The sequence below is a fragment of the Pituophis catenifer genome, unplaced genomic scaffold, assembly GCF_029215685.1.
Source record: "Pituophis catenifer annectens isolate HBS135680 unplaced genomic scaffold, rPitCat1.0.hap2 SCAF_4, whole genome shotgun sequence".
NCBI classification, from domain to species: Eukaryota; Metazoa; Chordata; class Lepidosauria; order Squamata; family Colubridae; genus Pituophis; species Pituophis catenifer.
The window spans coordinates 100,138,721-100,164,032 of NW_027256884.1; the positions used below are offsets into that span (position 1 = coordinate 100,138,721).

Genomic DNA, 25,312 nt, shown 5'->3' on the forward strand with positions numbered 1-25,312 from the left:
GGGTCTAATGAATTAATAATAACACTTTTCATTGTCTGGTCAGATATTATTTCTCCCCTTAAATGAAGTTCTGCTCTAGTTGTGTTCAGTAATAGTAAATGTTCACTTATAGTAGTCCCAGGTTTTATCCTGGCTGAGAAAAAGGTTTTAGACATTCTAGTTGTGGTTGCCACACTTTCACTATGAAACAGTTTAAACATACAATGAATTATTTCTGAGACAATTAGATTATGCTTAATACTATGATAAATAGCAGGTGATATACTAGAGATTAGTAAATAAAATGCTCTGTGATGTAGACAGTCCAATTTTAGTGTCCATGGTTTTTTAGGAGGGTTAGTTATGAAAAATAATAAATTTTCTTTTAAGAAAACAACCTGGAGTTGCTGACTCCATTCCTGTAAGTTAACACCGTCTATTCTCAATTTTGGAAAATCATTAGGCAAATTTCCAATGTTATTTGTTGCATTACTTACAGCTGGAGGCTGTCCATGGTCCTGTATATGCTGATAATTGCAGAATGGTGTAGGGATACTCGCGACTAGTCTGAATGGTTCCCTCTGTTCTTTATTATCTCTATGTTTGTCTGGACGTATTTGCGCATGCGTGTAGATCATTTCGTTCCTGAAGCTGTCAGGGGAGGTTCTCGCCGCTGCAGCTCCCTCGGAGTGCTCTTCCTCTGATGACTCGCTCTCTGGCTCAACTTTAGGTGTCCAGGTGTGGATCGGGGCTTGCTTCTTCTCATCGTAGTCGTCTCGGTTGAGGTTTCTGGCTCCCGGAAGTGTCTGCGGTGTGGGCGAGTACTTGCAAGGCTCTCTGGGTTCGGGCGTTAGCGCTCTCGTCGGTCGATTTGGAGTGGATAGATGCTGAGACGCTTGCTCGTTTGCTTCTGTATCTTTGCCTTTGGATTGTGCAGTTTGTCTTTTCTTTGTTATTTGGTTGACTGTCTTTGGTACTTTCGATGATTTCTTTGAGATTTTTAGATTTGGGCCGAAGCCTGCGAAGAGTGTTTTCATAGCTGTTTCGATTTGTAGTTCGGTTGATGTTTCTTCGGTGTCTGTATCAGATTCTTCTGATGAGTAGAATTTTTCTTTTTTATTTCTTATGCTGTGTAGAGCTTTTCGCGCCAGCCATTTTGAACTCTGCTTTCTGATTGGTTCTGAGTCAGCCATTTTGGCGGGCTGACAAAACCAAGATGGCTGCCATTCAAAATTTTGCGCGGGACCGTTAGTCTTTCTTTTAGTTATATTTTCATCTATGGGTAATTCGCTTACCATTTTGTGGTCTTTTGGTTCTGGTGTGTTGATGTGGTTTTCTCTCGCTGCTCCGCTATCTTTTATGATGTCTTGGAGGTTCACGATGAGATTTTTGTCGTCTTTTTGGCTTTTCAGCAGTCTTAGTATTTCTAATCTGAGCGTGTTGTTTTCTGTCTCGCTCGCTTCTTGGTCGTCGGGTTCATCGATTACCTCTTCGTCGTCTGTAGTGAAGTTTTCAGATTCTTTTGTCATTTTTATTGTAGATTCATCGATCATTTCTTGATCTGTTTCCATTTCTTTGTTGTGTGCCCTGGTGTTGGGTCTTTCTCTTTTGTTTCTGGAGTTTTCTTTCTTTGGCATGTCTGTTTCTTATTGAGTCAGCCAACCATCCTCTGCTACCAGATTGTTGCCGTAATTCGAGGATCAGACTCAATAATGAATTCAGACTTTTTATATTCAAATAGAAGATTGTTTATTTACAGAAGGCATTCTATATTCACAGAGTGATTGCAGATAGAAGCAAGGAGAAAGAGTGTGCATCATCTTTTATACCAAGGAGGCGGGATTAGAAGTGGGGAGTGGTTAGTGAGGAATACATTAGGAAGGGGAGAATAAGTTAACTCTTGACATTCCATGGATATATATTTCTTTCATTCAAGAATGAGGCATTTACACATGACAGCTAGACAATCCTGCATAGCTTAAAATAGTGATAAAAATTCTAAAAATTAGCAGTAGCAGAAATATAAGGATAGCTGATAAACCTCTGGAAAACCAAAGGATTATCATTTTTTTCATCTCAAGTTGTTATCTTCTATACTCCACATGCATATATTTCATTTTAACAATAACAAATAAATCTCTCATGCTCAATTTCATAAATCAGCTTTCTCCAAACTGGCACCAACCACATATATAACAAATTCTATATTTGTTATATATTCTATTCCAGTATTGGTGAACCTTATATATATAACCCAATCACAAATTCTATCATCTCTGTACATATATTTAATGGTGCTGGGCTGGAGTAGAGAAATAGAAATAGAATAGAAATATAATTCTTTATTGGCCAAGTGTGTTTGGACACACAAGGAATTTGTCTTGGTGCATACGCTCTCAGTATACATAAAAGAAAAGATACATTCATCAAGAATCATAAGGTACAATACTTAATGATAGTCATAGGGAACAAATAAGCAATCAAATATTATTAGAAAATAGTCAACATAAATCGTAAGGATACCAACAACAAGGTTACCATCATACAGTCATAAGTGGGAGGAGATGGGTGAGTCTCTCTTAAGTGTTTTGAAAGCGTATATAAATAATAGCAAGCCAAACATAAAATATGCTTTCACCTTAAAGTCTGTTTCCTATGTCAACAACTATCTCCTTGAAGCTATTAAAAGCTGCAATTCAGAATTTATCAATTAGAATCTCCCCACTGAAACCACTAAATAAAAGAATTCAGCTGTATACACAGCAGTCACTGGATTTTATTCACAAAAGCTAGCTTTTGTACTTAAACCAGAAGTTCTTGCATCCTGTGCATGCCTGATTATTTGTTAAGTTTGCTAAGGAAAAGCCTACAAACAATGTCTCATAATCTTGTTATACAATTCAACATGCTACATCAACAGTATATCAATTTCCAGGAAAACTACCAAGTTTTTTTTTTAAAAAAGTTAAAAGTCATAATTGCAAGGCTCTAATTTTGGCTAGAAAAGCAACACTAGGATATTTAATGCTAACAACTTGTTTGAAACAAGAATGTGCAAAATATTTTGCGATGCAGGTGGCTATTTTGTTTTGGATCTGACTCACAATTTCTGTTCTGAATAGAAGTAATTTGGGTAAGAACATTGAAAATCTTGGTTGTGGTGGTGGTGATGGCACCCAAGGGAAGGAAGGCAAGGGAAAAGGCTTGTGAGAACAGGGAGATCTGCTGTCTTTTCATTTGTGGTGAAAGCTCAATACAGAGGGAAGATTAGGGAGATAGACAAAACAATAAGTCATGCCATGCTGGGAGTGGCTGATGAGAAGAGTGAAGAGAAAAGCTGAAACACACTAATCATATTCTATTTGCCTCTTAAAATTCCTAAGCAACACCTCCAAATGTTGTTTCGTCCAACATTCTGGATTTCACCCAAGACATTCTGGATATTATTTATTTTGAAGAACAATGATATTCCTCAATTTATGGAAAGCATTTTATCTGGATTCAAAACTTAACATTTAATTTTGTTATAACCCCTAATATGTAATATGCAATTTGGCAAATGTGTTCTTAGCCCTTTAATATATTTGGAAGGAAAGGAAAAAATAAGTACCTTTATTATGCCAGTATATATTTTTCATACATGTTGTTTTGACCCAACAAAAGAGGTGAGTGAACTGTTCTGTACAACACTACCACTTAACCAAAAGTGGATCTCCTCTCCACGCTGCTTTAAAGGTGAAAGTAAAGAGATATATATTTACAGACCTCACTCATTGGTCTTATTTTATTATGATATTAATTGCTCAATAAGTTACTTACAGGATCGGAAGGGCCACAGTAGTCTCTGAACACTTTTTCAGGATCTATCTGCCGAATCTCTAGAGCTATACAAGGTCCTGAGCAGAGTTCTACAACCATTTCCTGTAACCAGAAAAAACACAACAGATATTTACATTGTTCTGAAGGCACATTACTGAAAATGTTATGGCCCTATTACTAAGTTGATTATTTTACAGAAATCCAAGTAATCAAAAAGCAGGGATGCAGAAAAGAAGCAAACAAATCCTCTAGGACTAGGCTTGGGTTTTTATCCTAGATGATTTTGGGATAAATAAATACTAACCACAAGCAAGGTCCCTCCCCAATATCTGAGAAATTTATTTTTATAAACATGTATGGCATGATTGAGTGATCTCTTCTAGTGTGTTTTGCATTTTGAAAAGCCCAACACACTACAAGCAGCATATTTTTTCATATTGCACAGAAAGCAATAACAACTCACTCTGGTATTTTACCAAGACACCCACACAGATAGGGAATATAAAATGACTGATGATATAATGATAGATAATGGACCCATCAGAAGGAATGCACTCAACACCTTGCTGAACAAGAATTGAGAATCTTTTAGAGTACTAAGTGTGTTTATGATGTTGCCAGGTTAAAGCCTACAGGATCTCTAGTTGCAATGCAGGAAAAGTGAACCCAGAGCTTTAGGAAAGCTCAATACAATAAAACATGAAAATGAATAAACATCGGTATCTTAGGATCAGCAAATTAGGATGGACTCGAATTGAATACTTTTAGCCAGAAGTTTACACTGTTTACTATCAGGACATAAAAAACAAGGAATGGTCTTGTTTTCAGAGTTAAGAAGACAATAGCAAGAACACTACCAGGTTACAAAGCAATCAATGACCAGATGTCATCAATTAGACAAATGTACCCAAGTTTATGCTCCAACTATGGATGCAGGAAAGGAAATGGATGGATTTTATAATCAAGTTCAATTTTAAAATGACAGAGCATGCAAAGCATGGTGCGTTGTTTATGACAGGAGGTTTATTGCCAAGGTTGGAAATATTAAGGAGAAAAATATAGTTAGACACTATGGCCTTGAAAACTGAAGTGAAATTAAACTAGCTCATTTCCTATTTTCCTTTAGGAGGATTCTGGAAACTTAAGTTTTTTCTTAGAGTGGTTACACTTTGAAATGACACTATCTATTGAGTTTGTTGGTTCTTAATAGAAAAGTATTAATTCAGTTTGTTATATTTCATTATTGACTCGTCATTTTTTATTAAATTTACCATTGGTATTTAAACTGTGGATGTTTTAAATGTTATGTGTATTTTGTTAACAGCAAAGAACCATACTGAGGCAAGGCAAAATAAACATAGAACGGGTACATAAATGTATCCACCTATTGTAGAGCAAAATGAGTAAAGTGCCATTTCAGAAAATATTGTGAAGTGTGGCATTCCTGCAAATATTGCAACAAAATTTGCTTTTGAGAGTTCTTTCCCAATTGCAAAGACTGTACTGATATATTATTAAACTGAAGAAAGTTCTGGGAGCCAGAAGGAATGCCAAGCAATCCCTCCTCAATGGGGAAAAAGGGGTCACAAAAAGTATTAACTTGCTAGTTTGTGGATTTGATCCATTTTTAAAGTAAGGTAGAAAAATGCAGGGTTTTTAAAGGTGGCAAGGAATTGGGATTTTTGAAAATTTGTCATAATTTTAAAAATTAAGAAATTTTGATGTTTCTCTCAAAGACATAACGTTACTAATGGGCCTGGAAAACCACTATCCAAAAGTGCACACAATTTATGTATGTCACACTGTTGATTCAAAACTAAAAATTATGTGTACAGTTTATCTCTGCAATAAATTGTTAATGGTTTATTTTATAGTAAATATTAAAATAATCCATAACTATGAGTAGTAATCCTGACCATTACTATACAAAAAGAATGGTCCATTAAGGTAACATCTAACCTGCATTAAAAAGGAGGGGAAACAGATTTCATACTATTTACTTACAGAATATTCAGCAACTACACCTTTGTAGATTGCATAGAATTCCTCTGAATTTGCTCGGTCCATATAGAACTGCATATAAAATAGAAAAGAAAGTCTAATACTTGAGTTTCTGTGCAGCAGAATTATGGAACTAGTATTGTTTTATAAATACTTAAAAACTACCTAACAATTATAAGCTGTCCTTTTTCTGTTCAAGAACAACCCTGAAAAGGAATTGTGTGGTTTCTCAATCACGCAAAGGATATTTCTTGTTTGGCAAATAAACTGATAAACAAACATGCATGTGCACACTACTCATCAAATCACATGGTAAAAAGTCCACTACACACAAAATTTATTTCAAACTAATAATAAATTTAAGTATCACAAAAGTCTGGGTTGACAATTTGCAAGAAGCCTTGACAAAGATTCAGTGGGAGGTCCTGGAGGCGGCACCTTTTGCTGGTGACAGCATGAGACAGTCCTTTCCCAGCCTTATAGTTGTCAACCCAGTCCATAGTAGACCAGGTGCAAATCCAGAGCCTCTATGCATAAAGAAGCACCTTCCTCCACAAAAAACTTAATTTCACTCTATCCTCTGAAAAAAGGTTTTTGTCAAGTTTCAGGCTGCACAAGGCTCATGATTGTTGTTAACTTTCTATATAATTCAAATATTTATACTAATTAAAATTTAAGTGCCATAAGTTCACAATACATCGAGAGAAGGAAAGAATGGGGCAGGGGGAAAAAGAGGAGGCTTTCTAAATGCTTTTTGTAGAATGCTTTTGTTTCCTTTTACTTTATTAAAAATTATTTTAATGTCAAATCAATTTTAAATTCTTGTAAAATATTATTGCAGTTATCACTGACTAGTGAGTTTTAATTGTAATATCTAAGCATGTATTTGTAGAGTCAGCCTGATGTAATGTTTAAAGAGTTAGGCTAGAACCTGGGATGCACTGCCATACTTGAACGCACAGTCTAGAAACCATTTTTTATTCCAAATCAGGCATGCTGCTGCCCTGAATAGGATCCAGAAAATCAGTTTAAGAATGTCTGAAAGTCATCGGCAACCATCAAATCTATTTTCTCTGAGAAAGAGGGGTAAACTATTCTCTAATTCCAATTATCATTTTATTAATCAAGATTAGATTTCTTCAGAACCAATCTGATCATTGCCTCTTTAAAAAGCTAACTATAATTGATTAGGGTTGGCAATGGGTCCTTTTGCTTGTTCTCTTCTAGAGAAATAGCCAGATGCTTCTCAATATACCTTATTTATCTCAAAATTTTATTAATTTGTGTTCAACAAATTCAACAGGAATAATTATCACCCTTAAAAATTGCCTCCGTAGTCAGTGCTGGTGAAAAAGTATAATGATCTACCACAGGAGTGTGAAACTCAAGTCATCATCACATGACGTTCCAGCCTGGGCGAGGAGTTTGACAGCCCTGATCTACCAGATGGAAGGTAAATCAGCATTTGTAAACTGAAGTCCAAACAAACTGTAACAAGTGAGCAAGCAGTTCTGATTTTGAAATGCTTTAGCAGCAGTAACAAGAAAAATGCTTTATTCTGCTTAAATTATCTCCTGCAATGAACAAACATGGGTTTTGCATGTGAAAAAAACCTGTGAGCTCAGTTTAGTTCTGCTACTTTCCTGATACAGAATATGTTCAGAGACAACCTGATCCAGTTTTAAGTCATTTTCATCTTTCTTTGGCTGACAATCTGGGAATTCTAAGAAAAAAACAAAATAAATCCAGCAAATTTGGAGTCTGTCCATTTTTTGTTTAGCTGAAATGAAATTTCCTTTGTTTAGCATGATAACGTTTTGAAAACCTGATACAAGACACCACTAACAACAAAGCTGAAGGAAGTGGCTAACTTCTGACTGCAGCTGCTTCAGCTGAGAAAGAATCACTGAAAGTCGAGGCAGACATGTTTGTTCCCAGGTGCAATGGATTAAGGTGTGGCTCTGTAGTAGAAACAGAAGGTGGTAAATGTGGAATTTTCTCTCAACCTCCTACTTCCACAAGAGCTGAATAAAAAGAAAATAAGAAAATTAGTTACCATCTGCAAGGCTGAGATATCAAATCCTCCATCAAGAATTGCTTTTATAATCTTTCCAGCTACACCTGCATTAAAACAAAAAATGGAGAGGAAGAATGGTCAGCTACATAAGAGTAGTTTTTTAAAATATTAAATGCTTGAGAGTTAGCTGTTCTTATCATATATTTTTTTTAAAAAATTCCAGAATATATTTTGACTAATATGTATGCATCTGACATCTGTACAGAGATAAGTATGACCTAGTTAAACTCTATGATAGTTTCCCAGCCAGTCTCACAATCTCTTACTCCCTCTCCCATCCAGCAGCAACCATTTACCTGCCTGCTGCTAAGGGAGGGAAGGATACCAGATTCCCACAAGAAAACTCAATGGGGAAGGAAGTTAAAAGTCAATCCAGTTCCCACTGCTTTTTTGTTTGCTCTTGATTACCCTGTTTCTCCAGAAAATAATATATTTTTATTGGATTTACAAAAGAGGTTTGTTAAAGTCTCAAAGAAACCTATGCAATGGGACAAGAAGAACTGGACAGAGATAAAATCTTTATATTTGAATGACCTAAAGATTAAGATTTTAAGAGAGAAAAGGAATATAAAGTTGGTTTATTTGATCAAGGTTAAAATAAGACGTATTTTTATGTAATTCTGCCAACATTTTTGGTGACACCACGCTTGAAAAATTGATGTCTTATGGATTTGTTATATAAAGATATAAAGATATATAAAGATATGGGATAGGCTGTGGTAAAAAGAGATATGTTTATAGCCTTATGGGGTGAAGACTACTGCATGTATTTATATTTCTGATGATGATTGAAATTTTTTTCCTTATACATTTCTTTTATTTCTTTTATTCTTTTTTTTTGCCCCTTTTTACTCTATCCTAAGGAGGAAGATGTTCTAGAGGATGGGTATTAAAACAGAAAAAGCTCTCCTCCAGGGTCCTGTCAGATGTCAATTCTTAAAAAATATAGCCCATAAAAAGATTCTTGTGCCAGACCTGATAGGGTACAGCATCTTAAATTGAAATCAGAAGAAAATTGGCAACCACTGCAGCTCTGAGGGCGTAGGTTATGTGCTGGTTGTGGAGTGCCTATAACTGCCTCCACCACAGCATTTTGCATTAGTTGCTCTTCAAAAGCAATGTACAGTACATTACAATAATTCATTGGGGAGGTACCCAGGGAATGAGTGATTTATGGAACTGGGGCAAATTCACCAACAGAAATTGTGCAAATACCCTCCAAGTTACAATTGTTATCTGCTCTTTGAACAGGAGCTTTGAGCCCCAAAAGACACCCACGTGAGAACAGAGTCTGTTTCGGGTAGTGCTACCCCATTCAGCATCAAAAATAGTAGATTTCCAGAACTTGAAGGCCCAAAGAGCCAGAGCTACTCAATCTTGGCAAGACTGAGTTGAAACCTGCTGACCCCCATCCAGACCCCCACAACTTCCAGACACTGAGATATATGATATCTATAATGAACTGTGAGAATAACCATGAGGAGGGAGAGGAACAGCCATTGCCAAGGCAATGGTCAAATAAAAGAAATCTCAATAGACAGCTGGAATGGAAATTGAGAAAGTGTCTCAGACTGGACCTCTCCAACTTCTCTTTAGGATAAAGGCAGTGAGGGGAGAAGCACATTCAAAGTTGCAAGATATGGCTAATGTTCTATTATTACTCTACAATAAGTAGTTTACTATTCATGACTTTGATGTTCAAATTGTATCTACCTCAAAGATTTGATAACATCATCAGCATCTCAAGGAAGGGGATCAAAACAACAAAATAATTGAAAAAAGATATTGTAGAACAGTGATGCCTAACCTTTTTGCTGTCGCGTGCCAAAAGTGGGAGTCGCATGGGGGGGGGGTCGCATGCGTGCATGCCCACACCCATAATTCAATGCCCCCCACCCCTCCCTACTTTTGGCACGTGACGGCAAAAAGGTTACCGGTGGGCCCAGTAGGCCTGTTTTTTCGCCCTCCCCAGGCTCCAGAGGCTTTCTTGTAGCCTAGGGAGGGCAAAAAGGGCCTTTCCCACACCCCCAACTGCCTGTTTCCTGACTTCTGGTGGGCCCGGAAGGCCCAAAAATCAGCTGGCCGGTGCGCGCATGCACGCTGGAGCTGAGCTAGGGCAACGCTTGCATGCCCACAGATATGGCTCCATATGCCACCTGTGGCACATGTGCCATAGGTTCGCCATCACAATTCTAGAACATCCTCAGAAACTGCACTATATCAAATCAGGGAGTCACCGAAGAGTCATTTTAAATGTGAAACTATTAATCTCTTAATCAAAACCAAAACAAAAATATGTAACAAATTACATCAAGCTCAGTGTTCCTGACTACATTCAGAGTACTCATGTAACACATTTCTAAAAAGGGATCTGGAGGTGAGTCTAAATTATACTTTAAGTCAGTTAACTTAACATCTGTTCTAAATAAATTTGTACAATTGGTAATAAAATAAAAAGTAACTAGGTATATACTGTTTTTCCATAAAGATAAGATCTGGTCTCATATTAATTTTTGTTCCAAAAGACGCATTAGGGCTTATTTTCAGGCGATGTCTTATTTTCAGGGAAATATGGTACTAAATGTGTCCATATGGCTGATGATCTTAATTGGTGCTTATTTTGGAGTAGGGCTTATATTATGAGCATCCTGAAAAAATCATGCTAGGGCTTATTTTCTGGTAGGGTCTTATTTTCAGAGAGACATGGTAGATACAAGCCTGGCTGAAGAAAAATCAACCCTGACTTCATAAAGGTAAATCCTGCTTCACCAAGCTTAACAAAGTTCTTTCAGAGTGTCAGTAGGCACATGGATGAGGGCTTCTCATCAAAAACTGTTTATTGCACTTAGCAGTCAAGGATAAGAGAATTGCTAATTGTTTAAACAGAAACAAATGACTAGAATTCAAAGGGCAAGTTTCTTTTTAGAGGAAAATAACAAGTAAAAGATCTATGTTGAGATTAGTAATTTTTAAATGAATCATAAATAATCTTGATGTAAGCAGTGAGCTGGCCTAGTATATGGGTGATATAAAACACATAACTCTAATTAAGGCCCGGTTAGATATGGGCTGCAAGGCCACCCTGGAAACAGCGAAGGACCAGCCCATGGTGCTTCTGCCAGCGAAAACGGGCTCCCGAGCTGTTTCCGGCTGCTATGGCCTCCTGCAACCCTCTGCCAGTGTGGCCCTCCCGAGCTCCGTTTTCACTGGCGGAGGGTTGCAGGAGGCCATGGCAACCGAAAATGGAGCTCAGGAGCCCGTTTTCAATGGCAGAGCGCTCGGGCCGTCACAGGCGCCTCTGACAGGAGTGATGCCACGCCCCCCCTGGCCACGCCCCCCCTAGCCCCCCCAGGTCAAACACAACTCTGATGCGGCCCTCAATGAAATTTGTTTCATTGAGTTTGACATCCCTAAGTTAAATGAATGGGCAATTTATTTTTTCCCCTTGCAAACTAGAGAGACTGATCAAACAAACTTTTTTTTTTTCCTGAGTGGCTTTTCTCCACCACGCAGCACCTCCCTAATAAGTGCTAACAAAAATAAAGCTAAGAAGCTGCAGTCCATGACTTTAAGCAAATTAATTATCTTGGGCACAGCTTGTGCTGCTGCTAGCAACCAACAAAATCCCTGCCTTGACATTAACAAGTTAATAGCTGACAGCTTTTGCCTCCAGAGCGGCTCATGGCTTGCACTTTAGGTAAACAGCTGGAGGGAAGAGCATTCCTGTCAATCTGAATTCCCAACTGGGTGCTTGTGTACACTTTTGCATTTTTTCTTTTTCACAATATGTAAACACAAACATCAATTTTCTTCCACTTAATTATCTCAGTGCCGGGATAAAGATTTTTAGAGGTGGGGGATTGGGGCAAAGAGATATAAGACCTGCCCACAAAGTCAGCACTGTGACCATATTTGGGACATTTAATTGATCAACTCTCAAAAGATCATTGCTATCATGGCGTCTCCTTTGGGGTTCTCCTTTTCTGATATCCATCCTGCAAATTCTAAATTAAGCATTGATGCATAACAGGTGCTCCCGGTAGACAGGTTCAATAACGTCAGCTCAGTGTATGGTAGTATTAAAAGACAAATGCCACCCTAAGTAGAATTAGAAAAGTGGTTGAAAATAACACTGCCAGCACTGTAATACCTCTTGGATGTTTGAGGTTCTTTAGCTCAAAAAAACAGAAATAGAAGGAATATGAACACAGGGTATAAAATGTATGCATTGCATGGAGGAAGTGGCTTGGGATAAATTTTACTCTGTCTCAAAACCCTAGGACCAGAGCAGGGGCGGGTTTTAAAACCTGTCACTACCGGTTTGCTCGTGGGTGCACACGCTCATGCTCAACACTTCTGCACATGCGTCCGGGCAGGTGGGCGGAGCCTCCCACCGCCACTGCTACCGGTTCGCCTGATGTGGGGCAAACTGGTAGCAACCCACCACTGGACCAGAGACCATCCAATGCAGTGCACTAGAAGGTTTAAAGCAGATCAAAGAGGAAATCTTGTCTTTCTTATCAATACTATATTATGCAGGTAATCCTCGACTTATGACCACAACTGGGCTCAAACTTTCTGTTCCTAAGTGAGATAGTTTTGCTCCATTTTACCATCTTTCTTGCCACAGTAGTTAAGTGAATCACTGCACTTGTTAAATTGATAACACAATTGTTAAGTGAATCTGGCTTCCCCACTGACTTTGCTTGTCAGAAGATCTCAAAAAGTGATCACATGACCTCAGGACACTGCAACTGTCATAAATTTGAGCCAGTTGCTAAGAATCTGAATTTTAGTAATGTAAGCATGATGATGCTGCAACAGTTGTAAGCATGAATAATGGAGATAAGTCACTTTTTTCAATGCTATTGGAACTTCAAATGGCCACTAAATGAAGTCCAGCATGGTCACATGATGTCTCTCTTAATGACAGTGACACTCAGCAACAAAGTTAGAGGTCCCAATTATGGTCAGTAAGAGGACTACCTGTACCATAGTTTTGAAACTGGCAGAAAGAAAGAATGAGTTTAAATCATTACGTCAAATCTTTTGAAAAAGAATAGTAGAAAATAGTAGTTTTCTATAACCTGAATGTCCTTCAGATATACTTTCTTCTTCAATTTCCCTAGAATATTCCAGCCAGCAGATCATTAATAATTATTCTAAAGTTCATACCTTTAAAATGTGTCCAGGCTGAGAAATGTTATTAATATTAAGCTAAAAGAGGGTTAAATATTTTCTGATAATGCAATGAGCTAATTTTATTTGCAAAAATCAAATTAATTCCAAAAGGATTTTAAAAAGGATTTTAAATGATCAAACATATTTTACAAACCCCTTTAACAGCTATTTCTCATTTCAAAGCCTCCACTATTCTTATATGTTGTCTATAGTTATCTTTTGTACTAAAAGATTATATGGGAAGAAGGAACTATCATAATATATTCTAAACATTATCACTTTATTCTGTGAGGTCCTACTAGAAGCCACAAAACATGAAGGTCAAAGTGGTTTTGCACAGCATTCTCTTGCCAATATCTCTGCAGAACCTGTTAACCCAAATAATTATTTATGTGGTTTATGTACTTTAATTGCATGCAGAGAACATCTCCATCTGATTCTGCAAGCAGGTCAGCTGGAAATCATCTCAGCCTAACTGCTAAACAATTTACTGGTAGAAAAGATTTTTGTCAAAGAAGGAAAAAAAATGATGAGCAGCAAACAGGTCTTTTACCTCTACAACTGTACATATTAACATTAACAAAAAGGAACAGCATTACTTGTTAGAATCATTCTGGAGGTAGCTACCATTCTGGAAATGATTTATATGGCTACTAACGAGACAAAAAGAGGACCAAAAGGTATTTGTATTGACTCTGCAAGGTACATAACTAACCTTCTTTAATTGCATGAGGTTTAATAACACAGCAAGTACAATGTGTGTACGCGGCAGTGCCAGTAGGTCCACGGCCTCCATTGGAAGGAAAGAATAATTCCAATTCCTGGAAATAATAGGAATTAAATACATAAATTTAATAGGGTCTCAAAGCACTGAGATAACAATAGTCAGATTCATTGGTTTTCATGCCATTCATTTCCATTCCTTATTTTTTAACGTATTTTTGAAAGTGCCTCATCTGACTGTTCTATCATTCAGCATAGACAATAGACTTCCAAACACAAAAACCCAAAACAATACCAATTTTCAAAAATTCTCAAGTACAGGTAGTCCTTGACTTATAACCATTCATTTAGTGACCTTTCAGAGTTACAAAGGCACTGAAAAAAGTGACCTACAAACTTTTTTCACACTTACGACCATTGCAGTGTCCCTGTCTCATGTGATCAAAATTCAAACACTTGGCAACTGCCCTGTATTTATCAAGGCTGCAGTGTTCCATTGTCATGTGATCTCTTTTTGCGACCTTCTGACAAGCAAAGACAACGGGGATGCCAGATTCACTGAACATAACAACCGCAGTGATTCACTTAACAGTGGTGGCAAGAAGGGTTGTAAAATGAGGCAAACTTAACAATTATCTGGTTGAATTGGAAATGTTGGGCTATTTGTGGTCATAAGTCGTGAACTACCTGTATGCCAAGAAAAAGATACAATAAAACTTTCACAGAAAAAAAAATTGAGAAATACAAGGCAAATTTCAGTACTGCATTTACCAAGAAGAAGAGGGAGAAAACCATGAAAACCGTCCTATGTCACCACAACACATTAATCGTTAACCATCAGATGAGTTCATTATTTTATCATATTACCACTCAATCGTTCACAATAAACATAAACAATAAATATATAACATTTGATTTCTTAGCTGTTCATATCTTGGAAACAAGGAACTTTCTAACCTGAATGCCACAGGACTGCTGACTTTGTTGAAAGAGTTTTAGGCTATCAGAGTGAATCAGGTGGGCCAGAAGAAACAAAAGAACAGCAAGCTATAACAGGTGACTTAATAGCCTGAAAAGATGAAAAAGCCACAAACCCAAGACAATAAAAACATAACAATCCAAATCCCAAAGCAAGCTGAATATTTTAATGAGAGAATATGTTCTTTCAACCAGAAGAAAGGAGACAGAAAACAATCAGAGCTAATGATTTAATGAAAAAGAAAAAAATACAGGCAGAATCAGGTGATGCAACAACATAAATGAAAAGAGAAAGAGATGGGGGGAAAGGAGCAAAAAAACCAATCAAATTACAAAAATAAGTTTGAAACCACAGTCCTACTTCCTATTTATCTGTTATAACACAGATACTCTTTTGTTTGTTTTCCAGTCTGCCCACTCCTAGAAAACAGAGGGCCTTTTTACAGGGCTAGCTGCTCACTGGGGAGGGAAAGGTCATCATCAACAGCAGAGGTTCTCTTCACGATGAGGTGAGATCCTTCTCCTGGGTTGTTGTTGTTTTAAATAAAAAATGCAGACTGGATTGGGTGCTAGAACCTCTCTCCAACAGCTACAGAAAATTTTAGGACCATGATTTTAAAAATCCAATCAGCAGAAATCATCTATCTGAAATTCATGGAACTACATGAGCTGCTCAATTGGACAGTATGTACATATTCTGAATCTATTCTTTCAGACCTGCAATTTTAATACCTATTCAGAGATATTAATCTCCAGTTCTTTATCCCACAGTTGATCTTCACAAACAAATAATCAAATGATTGCTCTTCTACTTTACCAGCACAGCTTCTGCAAGATATATATACTTTTCTCCATTAATGGCCTGTTTTCTCATGAACAGGACACTGAGGTAAAATCTCAGGCTAGCAAGGGCACCTGTGAATTGGATCACCTGTTATTTCTCCCAGATACCTCGACTCAGTCCTGGCAGATGTTTTCACTTATCTCCCATAGTAAGAACAATGCCTGTTGTCTTCTACAGTACAATGATCCTGAGTTGCTAAGTAATCTCAGTATAAATATTTCTCTTTCTCCAAGCAACACAAAACAAGGAGAAAGCTAGAGAAGATAAGAAAATTGGGGGAAGGAGAAAATCAGTAGCAGGAAAGACATTTCAAATGCCAAGGACTAGTCCTTCTTTTTTTGCCATCCTAATTTATAATCTCTTAAATTTAAAAAAATTCAATGGCATGAACATGTGGTATACCATTTTATAGTGGTATAACATTCAACAATGTATAAATTAATGGATTCTTTAACTATTCACAACCCATAATCCCACTGTTAAATACATAATACCACATTAAAACACTTTTAAGGATACACAGCAGGGACAAATAAGGGAGTAATTAAAACACTGCCAGCAGCACTATTCTTAGCTCCTCTAATCAACATCAAGAAACATGCTTCCATGGAAAGAAAAGCAGGCATCAGAAAGTAAAACACAAATATATTGTCCAATCTGTTTTCTTATAGCTTGGAAAGACTCTAATGAAGTTTTGCCTTCAGATGAGCCTCCAGTTAATCTGTTTAAGATTATTTAATCCACCATAATGAATAGTTAGGAAACTATAAAAAAATTCTATGTGCCTATGCATTATCATTTATAGTTTCAATTCTAACAAGATGAAAATTAAAATGAAGTATACAGTATATATCTTATTTTATTCTGTAAGATTGACTATTTCATTTAGAGTATTATCATGCAATTACTCCTTTACCAGCTCAGGGCAATATTTGACTGAAATCATACTACCATTATTCAAAGTGATGACAATATAGGAGAGGCTTTACAGTGAAACAAATGAAATGAAGTGGTATAAACATAATTAGTTACACAGTACAATGGTTTTCCTGGACAAACTCTTCCTGAATCAGAAGAGTCTTACTTATCTGAAGCAGAGGACTGGACAAGAGAATACTCTGATTTGTTGAAGCAATCTGCCTAACAAATCACTAAATATTTTTCTAAAATCAAACATTTTGCCCCAATGTTAAGAGATTTATGTTAGCTATAAAATATGCCTTAGGATCTGCTACTGTCTTAGCAGGATTGCCTCATTTGATCAAAGCTAAGTTATGGAATTTGGAGGCTAGTTAATAAAGAACTACTGGTCAAAAGTAGTAACTTAAACAGAGTTTAGAAAGAAAGAAGAAGGAGTGTTCAGTCTACATATTTACGTGCATCAGTGAAAAAATGTAATTGAGAGGTATGAAAACATAATTCTTATAATATGCTAACAGAAACCAAGTCATGTGCAGAATGGGCTATCAAATGTATATTTGAGAAACTTACACTAGCAGCAGAGGCAAAGGAATCAGGTCCATGAGCCACATTTCTTATGCTGTCACTTCCAAAACGTCCTCTAATGGTGTTTGGAGCATCAGTTCGTGCCACAACTGAATTTGCAGGCCCTAATAATTGTTTCCATCTACCTATGGCATCATCTCCCAAAATCTCCATGGCAACAACAGGGCCACTTGTAATAAACTCAAGAAGTTCACTAAAAGCAAAAAATAGAATAGTCAGGATACCTGGGAAACCAAATGCTTCAAGAGGATTCTTCTGTCCTAAACAGAATAATAACAACAAAGTTGGATACATAGCACAAATCTTAAGCTACTACAGTAAAACAGTAACTTGCAAAAAAATCTGATTGGAAATAATTTCACAATATTACCCTGTTTCCCCGAAAAGAAGACATCCCCTGATAATAAGCCCAATTGAGCTTTTGAGCGCATGTGCTAAAACAAGCCTTCCCCCGAAAAATAAGCCCTCCCCGAAAATATTTAAACGCAGAACTGAAAATCAGATAAGACGGCAAGAGGAGCCCCATCTTGCTCCACCCGCCTCAAAATAATAAAACATCCCCGAAAATAAGGCCAATAAGGCCAGGGTCTTATTTTCGGGGAAACACAGTATTTTCAAAACAATACTTTGTTCATTCTCTTATCTTTTGCAATATCTGAAACTATTTTAAGAAAAGCAAAACTGAAAAAAGAGAATAGATTTGCTGACTACTGAAGAACTCTGATTTTATGTTTAACTGCAGATTAAGCAGTTAACAAAATTTATAAACTTTTGTCTCCTTAGGAAGTGACAGCTTAGAGGCCAAATGAAGCTTGCTAAGTCTATCAAGCCAGGCATCTCTCTTGGTAGAACTCCATCTATTATTTATGTACATATATGGGCAATCCTGTTCAATCACAAACATGCATGTCAAAGAAACAAAGTACTAGTCTCAGTGTGTATATAAAGCACTACAAAAGAAATTTAGCACATCAATACTGCTCCCAGAAACAGTATGCGCCTAATTAAGTGGATAATCAGGAGTAAGTATAGATAGCTGAATTTTCTAACGTTACTTTTAAATAGGTAGTCCTCAACTTACAACCACAACTGAGCCCAGAATTGAAGTCATAAGTTATTGCAGTCATTAAGTGAGGTGCTCACGTGACCACCTCACTCAATGACCACAATTCCATCACTCCCAGTTGCAGTTGTTAGGTGGTCACCTGGATTGTTAGGTGGAGTTTAGGTAAGGATCATTCTCCCTCCCATCCATGCTGTTTTGGCTCTGCATAGTGGTACTGCCAGCGGTGATCCCAATTGCCCCTGCTCCCCAACTGACCTTCACGACATCAAGCCACTGATATGATTCACTTTCCCTCTGCAACCAAGCTTCCCCTACCTTTTCAAGCAGGCATCCCTTTCCTTCCGCAAGCTGGCATCTCATTAGAAACTTTCTGGTCCTCTCCAAATCTCATGAAAACAGGTCGTTTGGTTTGAAGAACATCAGGAGTCTTGTTCTTCGGTTGCTTCGAGGACCTCATTTCCCCATATCGCATGTGCACCATTTCTTTTGCACATTGCAAGGGCTTTCACATAAAAAGAGATATTGGTTTGAAGGTCAGCTGGGCTGCAGGGACAATTGTAACTGCTGCTGCTGAATATGGCTGTGCAAGCAACCAAAAGGGGGGGAGAGGGGATATGCAAGGGGAGTTGCAGCATCCCCAAGGTTGTAAGGGCATGTGAGCTGCAAAGCACTTGAATTTTTATCTTGTGACCATGGCCGCAACTTCAGGCAGGGGTCGTAACTACTTTCATTTGGTGACATTGTAATTTCAGCTGGTTGCTGAACATATGGTTTTAAGTTGAGGACACCTATAATAAAGTGTAATGCAGGGGTGTCAAACTCGCATCGTCATGGTGGCATCACGTCACGTATCAGGACTTTTTTCCCCTTTGCTAAACCGGGCCGGGACAGAGCCAGCACATGATGCCTCCAGCCTGCAGACAGCAAGTTTGACACCCCTGGTATAATGTGCACATCTGACTCCCATACTGTACCCAATAGACTTTAAACTAAAGAGCATGCTACTGTGTCCTGGAACACAGAGACAGGCAGCTTGTGAACTTGCCTACACCTGGTCTCCTGGAAAGGAGGAACTGTTTAACTTTATATTTTGCAGTAATAAGAACAAGAACACCTTTTTTTAATGCACCACAATATCATTTTTTGGCAGCAACCATCAATTGCTATAAACAAATTATTGTCCTTCAATTTCCAGTCTGGCTATGCTAACTAACAATAGCTTTCTAATGATTTACTGGATATTTCATAGACTGAAACACTGAATCTTCTGTGATACTCCACAGTACTATACTATACTACTGTACTATGGTACTATACTACAGTACGGTACTATAAAGTCAATTTGCTTAATGATAAAGAAAATGAAAAGGATTGAGACCATTCTGAAACAAAAACAAAGTATGCAATACCAGATAAAATGTAGAATGAAACATATGTATTAAGATAAGACCATGTATACTCTTGTAAGAAAGTTCCAAAGATGAGAAAGTGATGAAAGAGTATTTTAATGTTGTTAGAATGTTTATTATTATTATTATTATTAGTTTATTAGAATATAAGTATCAGAGCGGGTCGCAGGACCTAGCTGATACTTAAAAAATGTAAACAAGGCCCGACATGATTAGCACTTGAGTAGAAGACCACAGGAATTTTTTAATGCTAAAATCAAAAATACATTTTAGAAGGTAGCAATAGAAAATGATTTATTGTTATCAAGAAAATCACATGGATACGTCAATGAAACCACCAGGAGTTGAGTTTGACTTGACTACAAACCTGACAGACTTGAAAGTCAGATTAACATCCAATTCTGTACAAGGAAAAGAGTATAAAATTAAGAGAAGTCTAGTTTTCTATGCTTATCAAATACTACCTACATTATGTTTGTGTAAATAACTCAAAGGACATCAACAGAAAGCAACATGGTAAGAGTTTTTATTTTATAGAATGTAACATACAAATGAAACCACTCTGTATACCAAAATATATACTCACTTGTAGTACGGCTTAGATTGATGGTCTGCATGTAAATCCATTGCTTCTCCCCTATAAAAGATATTTTAAGAATACTTTTAATATTCTTAATTAATTAATCCATTCTTAATGGATTCTCAATATTTTAATTAATGCATATATAGCAGGGGTGAAATGTTCCCTGTTCGGACCGGATCACCCGATCCGGTAGTGATGGAGGTGGGTGGTTCAGAGAACCAGTAGCAAAAATCCCTTCCCCACCCCACTGCCCAGCTGAGCCGCACAATAATCAGAGGCTTTTTTTTTACTTTTAAAAGCATTTTTTCTACCGCTTTGGCCGAAAAAATGCTTTTAAAAGTAAAAAAAAAGCCTCTGATGATCGCGGCTCAGCTGGGATCCTCAAAGGCTTTTAAAAGGAAAAACCCCTTTTTTTCTTTTAAATGCCTCTGACGATCCAAGCTGAGTTGCCTGATCGTCAGAGGCATTTAAAAGAAAAAAAGTCTCTGCCGATCAGGCAACTCATCTGGGATCGTCAGAGCCTTTTGAAAGCATTTTTTTTACAACCGAAGAGGTTGTAGAAAAAAATTGTTTTAAAAGTAAAAAAAAAAAATTGGCCACATCCACCCAGTCACATTACCCCCACCACCACCAAGTCACACCCACAGAACCGGTAGTAACAAATTTTAGATTTCACCACTGATATATAGTAATATTTCTAGCATTTTCTTAATAACAGATTGGAAACAAACTCTACAAGCAAAATACCCTTTGTCTTTTTCATTCATTCATTCATTCATTCATTCATTCATTCATTCATTCATGTGAGATCACATTATATCACATACTGGTAGTATTTATCTTTATTTCTTCCATTCTTGGGCTACTGCATAGTTCAAGATGGAAATGCTAAATAGGATGGTTTTACAGTCATACTTTAATAAAATATCATGAGACATAGATTAGCAACAGCTATGCATTTTAGTGTAATTTTACAAAAACCTAAAGATTATACTTCATGAATCAGTAAAGATTTAAAACATAAACTGTATTTCTATTTTTTGAAAAATAATGATTAAAATCTCACCTTGTAAGTTTCATCATTTTAGCCTTTGTTATCGTAAAACCAGAATGAATAATCATATCAATAATCTCTCCAAGTCTGAGTGCTACATCTGGTTTTAATAATGCCAAGGTTCTATTAACAGATTTAAATGAGAAATTTTTAAAAGTTAGCTTATGCATCAATGTTACCAAGACAGGAAAACACAATCATATCAATTATCATTATGTGATCATTCCTAGTGCCCAGATAGATAATGGAAATATTTGGCCCAAATATTTCAGTAATGGAGAAATTCAGAAATGGAGGTAGTGACAGATTTTATTTTCCTGGGCTCCAAGATCACCGCAGATGGGGACTGCAGCCAAGAAATTAAAAGACGCTTGCTCCTGGGAGGAAAGCTATGGCAAATCTAAACAGCATACTAAAAAGCAGAGACATCACCTTGCCAACAAAAGTATGAATAGTCAAGGCTATGGTTTTCCCAGTTGCAATGTATGGCTGTGAAAGTTGGACCATAAGAAAGGCTGAGCGCCAAAGAATTGAGGCCTTTGAACTATGGTGCTGGAGAAGACTCCTGTGAGTCCCTTGGACTGCAAGGCAATCAAACTAGTCAGTCCTACAGGAGATCAACCCTGACTGCTCTTTAGAAGGCCAGATCCTGAAGATGAAACTCAAATACTTTGGCCACCTAATGAGAAGGAAGGAATCACTGAAGAAGAGCCTAATGCTGGGAAAGATTGAGGGCAAAAGAAGAAGGGAATGAGGTGGCTGGATGGAGTCACTGAAGCAGTAGGCCTGAGCTTAAATGGAGTCCAGTGGATGGTAGAGGACAGGAAGGCCTGGAGGCATATTGTCCTTGGGGTTGCAATGGGTCGGACACGACTTCGCAACTAACAACAAAATTTCAGTAATACAAATGAGTTTTGAAACAAGAAGTTGCACAGGAACAAATAACGAGGGTATTTATTTAGACATTGCTGTCCTTTTGTCCTCTTCAGATTCTAGTTAGGGAAGAAAGGGACCTTATGTTAGGCAAATAAAGGACCCATTTATTTGTTAAGCAGCTATATATTAGAAAGGACATGAAGAAATATGGCCCTAATATATGACCCAAAGTAGGACAGATAGAGCAGCTAATTATACTTTTGCAATATTGTTTTTAATATTCTCATACTGCAAAATGGAAATATATTCTTATGGTGAGAGATGATGGTTTTTCAAAAGCTAAATGAAATCCAGAAGATTTTTTTTTATCCTGTCACCCCCATTATCCCATGAACATGTTCCTTTAATAACTGTAAAATAACTGGAACTCTTGGACTATATAGAACAGTTAAGGAAGAAAATTATGCCTTGACTGTTTTTCTTTGTCAGAACTTAAAAAGGCAAACAATTAAGTTGAAATTTTATTTATGGTAGTATTATGGTACTGTGGGGAGGGGGGTTATGCCAGAGATTGGTGTGAAAGAGAAAAAGAAGAGGAAGCAATGTCCCTAACCAATTGCGTAATCACTGTGGGAAACTAACAGTACCTTTTTTTTGTGCTTTTCTAAATTTTCCCTGAGTAAATCAAGTAGCACAAGCACCATGGTCAGCTCCAAGCCAGATAAACACAGTCATCTCAAAAAAAAAAAAAAAAAAAAAAAAAAAAAAAAACCACCCAGTGCAGGCTTAGTTTTAACAAATTTCCTGAGGATTAAGCTGGATGTTTAGTGACAATACAAGTTTCTAAAGATTTGTTTAGGTCAGAAGACACTCACAGTTGACCTGACAACCAATCCCCTTCTACCTCTCCTATCATAAATTAGCTAAACCACTGAACAAGAATTACCATGTGGTTAAATGAGGAAGGAGGAGTTTGCTGGAGGCTTTTGTTCTCTTGTTTTTCCCTGGGAACAGTAGCTGACAGTGAGGAATGAAGGAAAGAAAGGAAATCTAAGCAACCACTCAAATTATGGGATAAAATCATCCAATATGCAAAAAAGATTCTAGTGTATACAAACTTTTAGATCTAGAAACTATACAATTTTATTTTTTATATCTCAAAATAAATGCCGAATTAATTTTTAGTTTTTTTCTCAGAGACTAAGCTGCCATTTTAGATGAGCCTATCCGTTGTTCCTCTGTTGCCTCTCTTCCTTTTTTAAAAATCCTCACACATATTTTCTTATCTAATTAAAGAATCCTCTCTCTTTCTAGCTATACAGGTAGTCCTCGACTTATGACAATTCTTTTTAGTGACCATTCGAAGTTACAATGGCATTGGAAAAAGTTATTTATGATCATTTTTCACATGTACGACCACTGCAACATCCCCACACCATGTAATCAAAATTCAGATGCTTGGCAACTGACTCGTGTTTATGACAGTTGCAGTGTTCTGGGGTCGTGTGATTATTTTTTGCAACCTTCTGACAAGCAAAGTCAATGGGGAAGCCAGATTCACTTAGCAACCGTATTACTAATTTAACAGCTCCATTGATTCACTTAGTAACTGTGGCAAGAAAGCTTGTAAAGTGGGGCAAAACACACTTAACAACATAAATATTAGACCTAATTGTGGTCATAGGTTGAGGACTACCTGTACTTTAAAAATCTCTAAATGCTAGTTGACACATACTTTTAGTACTGATTTGTATTTTAGGGGATAATCTGGCATATTAATTTGATGTCAGTAACGCCATATTGATCAATAATGGTGCCAGTAAATATCTTGATCAGTAATAATTCTAATGAAGCCAGTGAATCACATATGTACACTATGTCTCTTCTATTTCAACAATTTATGATGTCAGACAAATTTTTTGAAAACAAAGATATTTGCTATTACTTATGTTGTATTGCCAAATGTGAAAATGAACAAATTACATCAAGAAAACTTAGTTTTCTTCCTTTCTAAAAATATTTTCAACAGTGCTGAAAAAACTAATTTGCCATTTGCAGTTCTTTTTAAGTACCGTTTCTGAAAGAAAGAATTTGTGATTATTACTATAAATTAGTAAAAAATACCAACACAAAAGAAAACACAGGTTTACTTTTTAAAAAATTAAACATATTCATGATTAATACATTGGAGCATATATAAAAATAATATACAAATATATTTTATACATACACACACATTTTAATTACATTATCTAGGAACTTGGGAATGAGTACTAAAAATAAAAATGACTGTCATACATCAGTAAATTTAAATCAGATGAAAAATAATCTTCTGTATTATTGTAATACAGCTATCTTTTGGGGGGGGGTAATTTTTCTGTTACAACAATTTTCCAGCTCATTTGCCATTTTATCATAGGATCTTAATTCTTTATGTTTCAAGGTGTTATTTGGATTATCATAAAACTTAGAACAGCCAATTTAGGTTCTATGACAATGGTCTAATATTAATACTTTTGAACATTTTAATTGCAAGCCTCTGACAGTAACTAAAATATATAGCCACACAAAGTTAAAGCAGTAGAAAAGTATATGAAAAACAAGACATGACTATAACAAAGAGCTTGCTTCTGTTTTTTATGTTCACATACTTGGTTCCAGTTTTTCTGAGGACCAATTTAATGTAATACCCTTCTCCATTTTTCCTTTCATCCATCAGAAAATCCAATGCCTCTAATTCTTGTATATAATAAGATGACTCACTAAGCAAAGTATATTGATTAACTTACAAAATTGAAAATTCCTTAGAAATTCAGAAATATCACTTTCTCACCTTTCTTTGGAACTGCCCAACATGCGAGAGGTATATTGATCTGCATAGTCCACCAAATTGAGGTGGCGTGAAAAAATAGTAATTCTGTTGCCCACAAAGAGATCTTTAAAATTCAGATCTTCATATTTAGTGCGATTCAAGAATTTGCAGCGATTCTTCATGTCGTACTGAAGAGTAAAAGATAGCTGTTTTAATGTTTTTATTTTGTTAAATTAAAATCTATAACATTTCAATAAAATCCAGTCAAATGTTGGCTTTGAATTCCTACTTGATGCATATAGGAAAAAAATCCAGAAAGGGTCATAAATAGAAGGTAGAATAGAACATCCCCATTTGTCTTTTTCATTTTCTGTTTTATTGGCAAAAATGTGACAATTTTTCTG

The 25,312-nt window shown here is 36.7% G+C and overlaps 1 protein-coding gene across 2 annotated transcripts in view; it reads right to left on the reverse strand.

Annotated features, from left to right (window-relative positions):
• NME7 (NME/NM23 family member 7) overlaps positions 1-25,312 on the reverse strand; it is a 72,354-nt gene that overhangs the window by 23,509 nt on the left and 23,533 nt on the right. For both annotated transcript variants that reach the window (XM_070942755.1, XM_070942756.1), the window contains exons 3-10: positions 24,930-25,096; positions 21,233-21,343; positions 20,170-20,220; positions 17,094-17,301; positions 13,773-13,878; positions 7,856-7,920; positions 5,803-5,871; positions 3,799-3,900 (exon numbers count right to left, since the gene is read on the reverse strand). In XM_070942755.1, the coding sequence (XP_070798856.1) occupies positions 3,799-3,900; positions 5,803-5,871; positions 7,856-7,920; positions 13,773-13,878; positions 17,094-17,301; positions 20,170-20,220; positions 21,233-21,343; positions 24,930-25,096 (879 nt within the window). The remainder of the gene's footprint in view (positions 1-3,798; positions 3,901-5,802; positions 5,872-7,855; positions 7,921-13,772; positions 13,879-17,093; positions 17,302-20,169; positions 20,221-21,232; positions 21,344-24,929; positions 25,097-25,312) is intronic.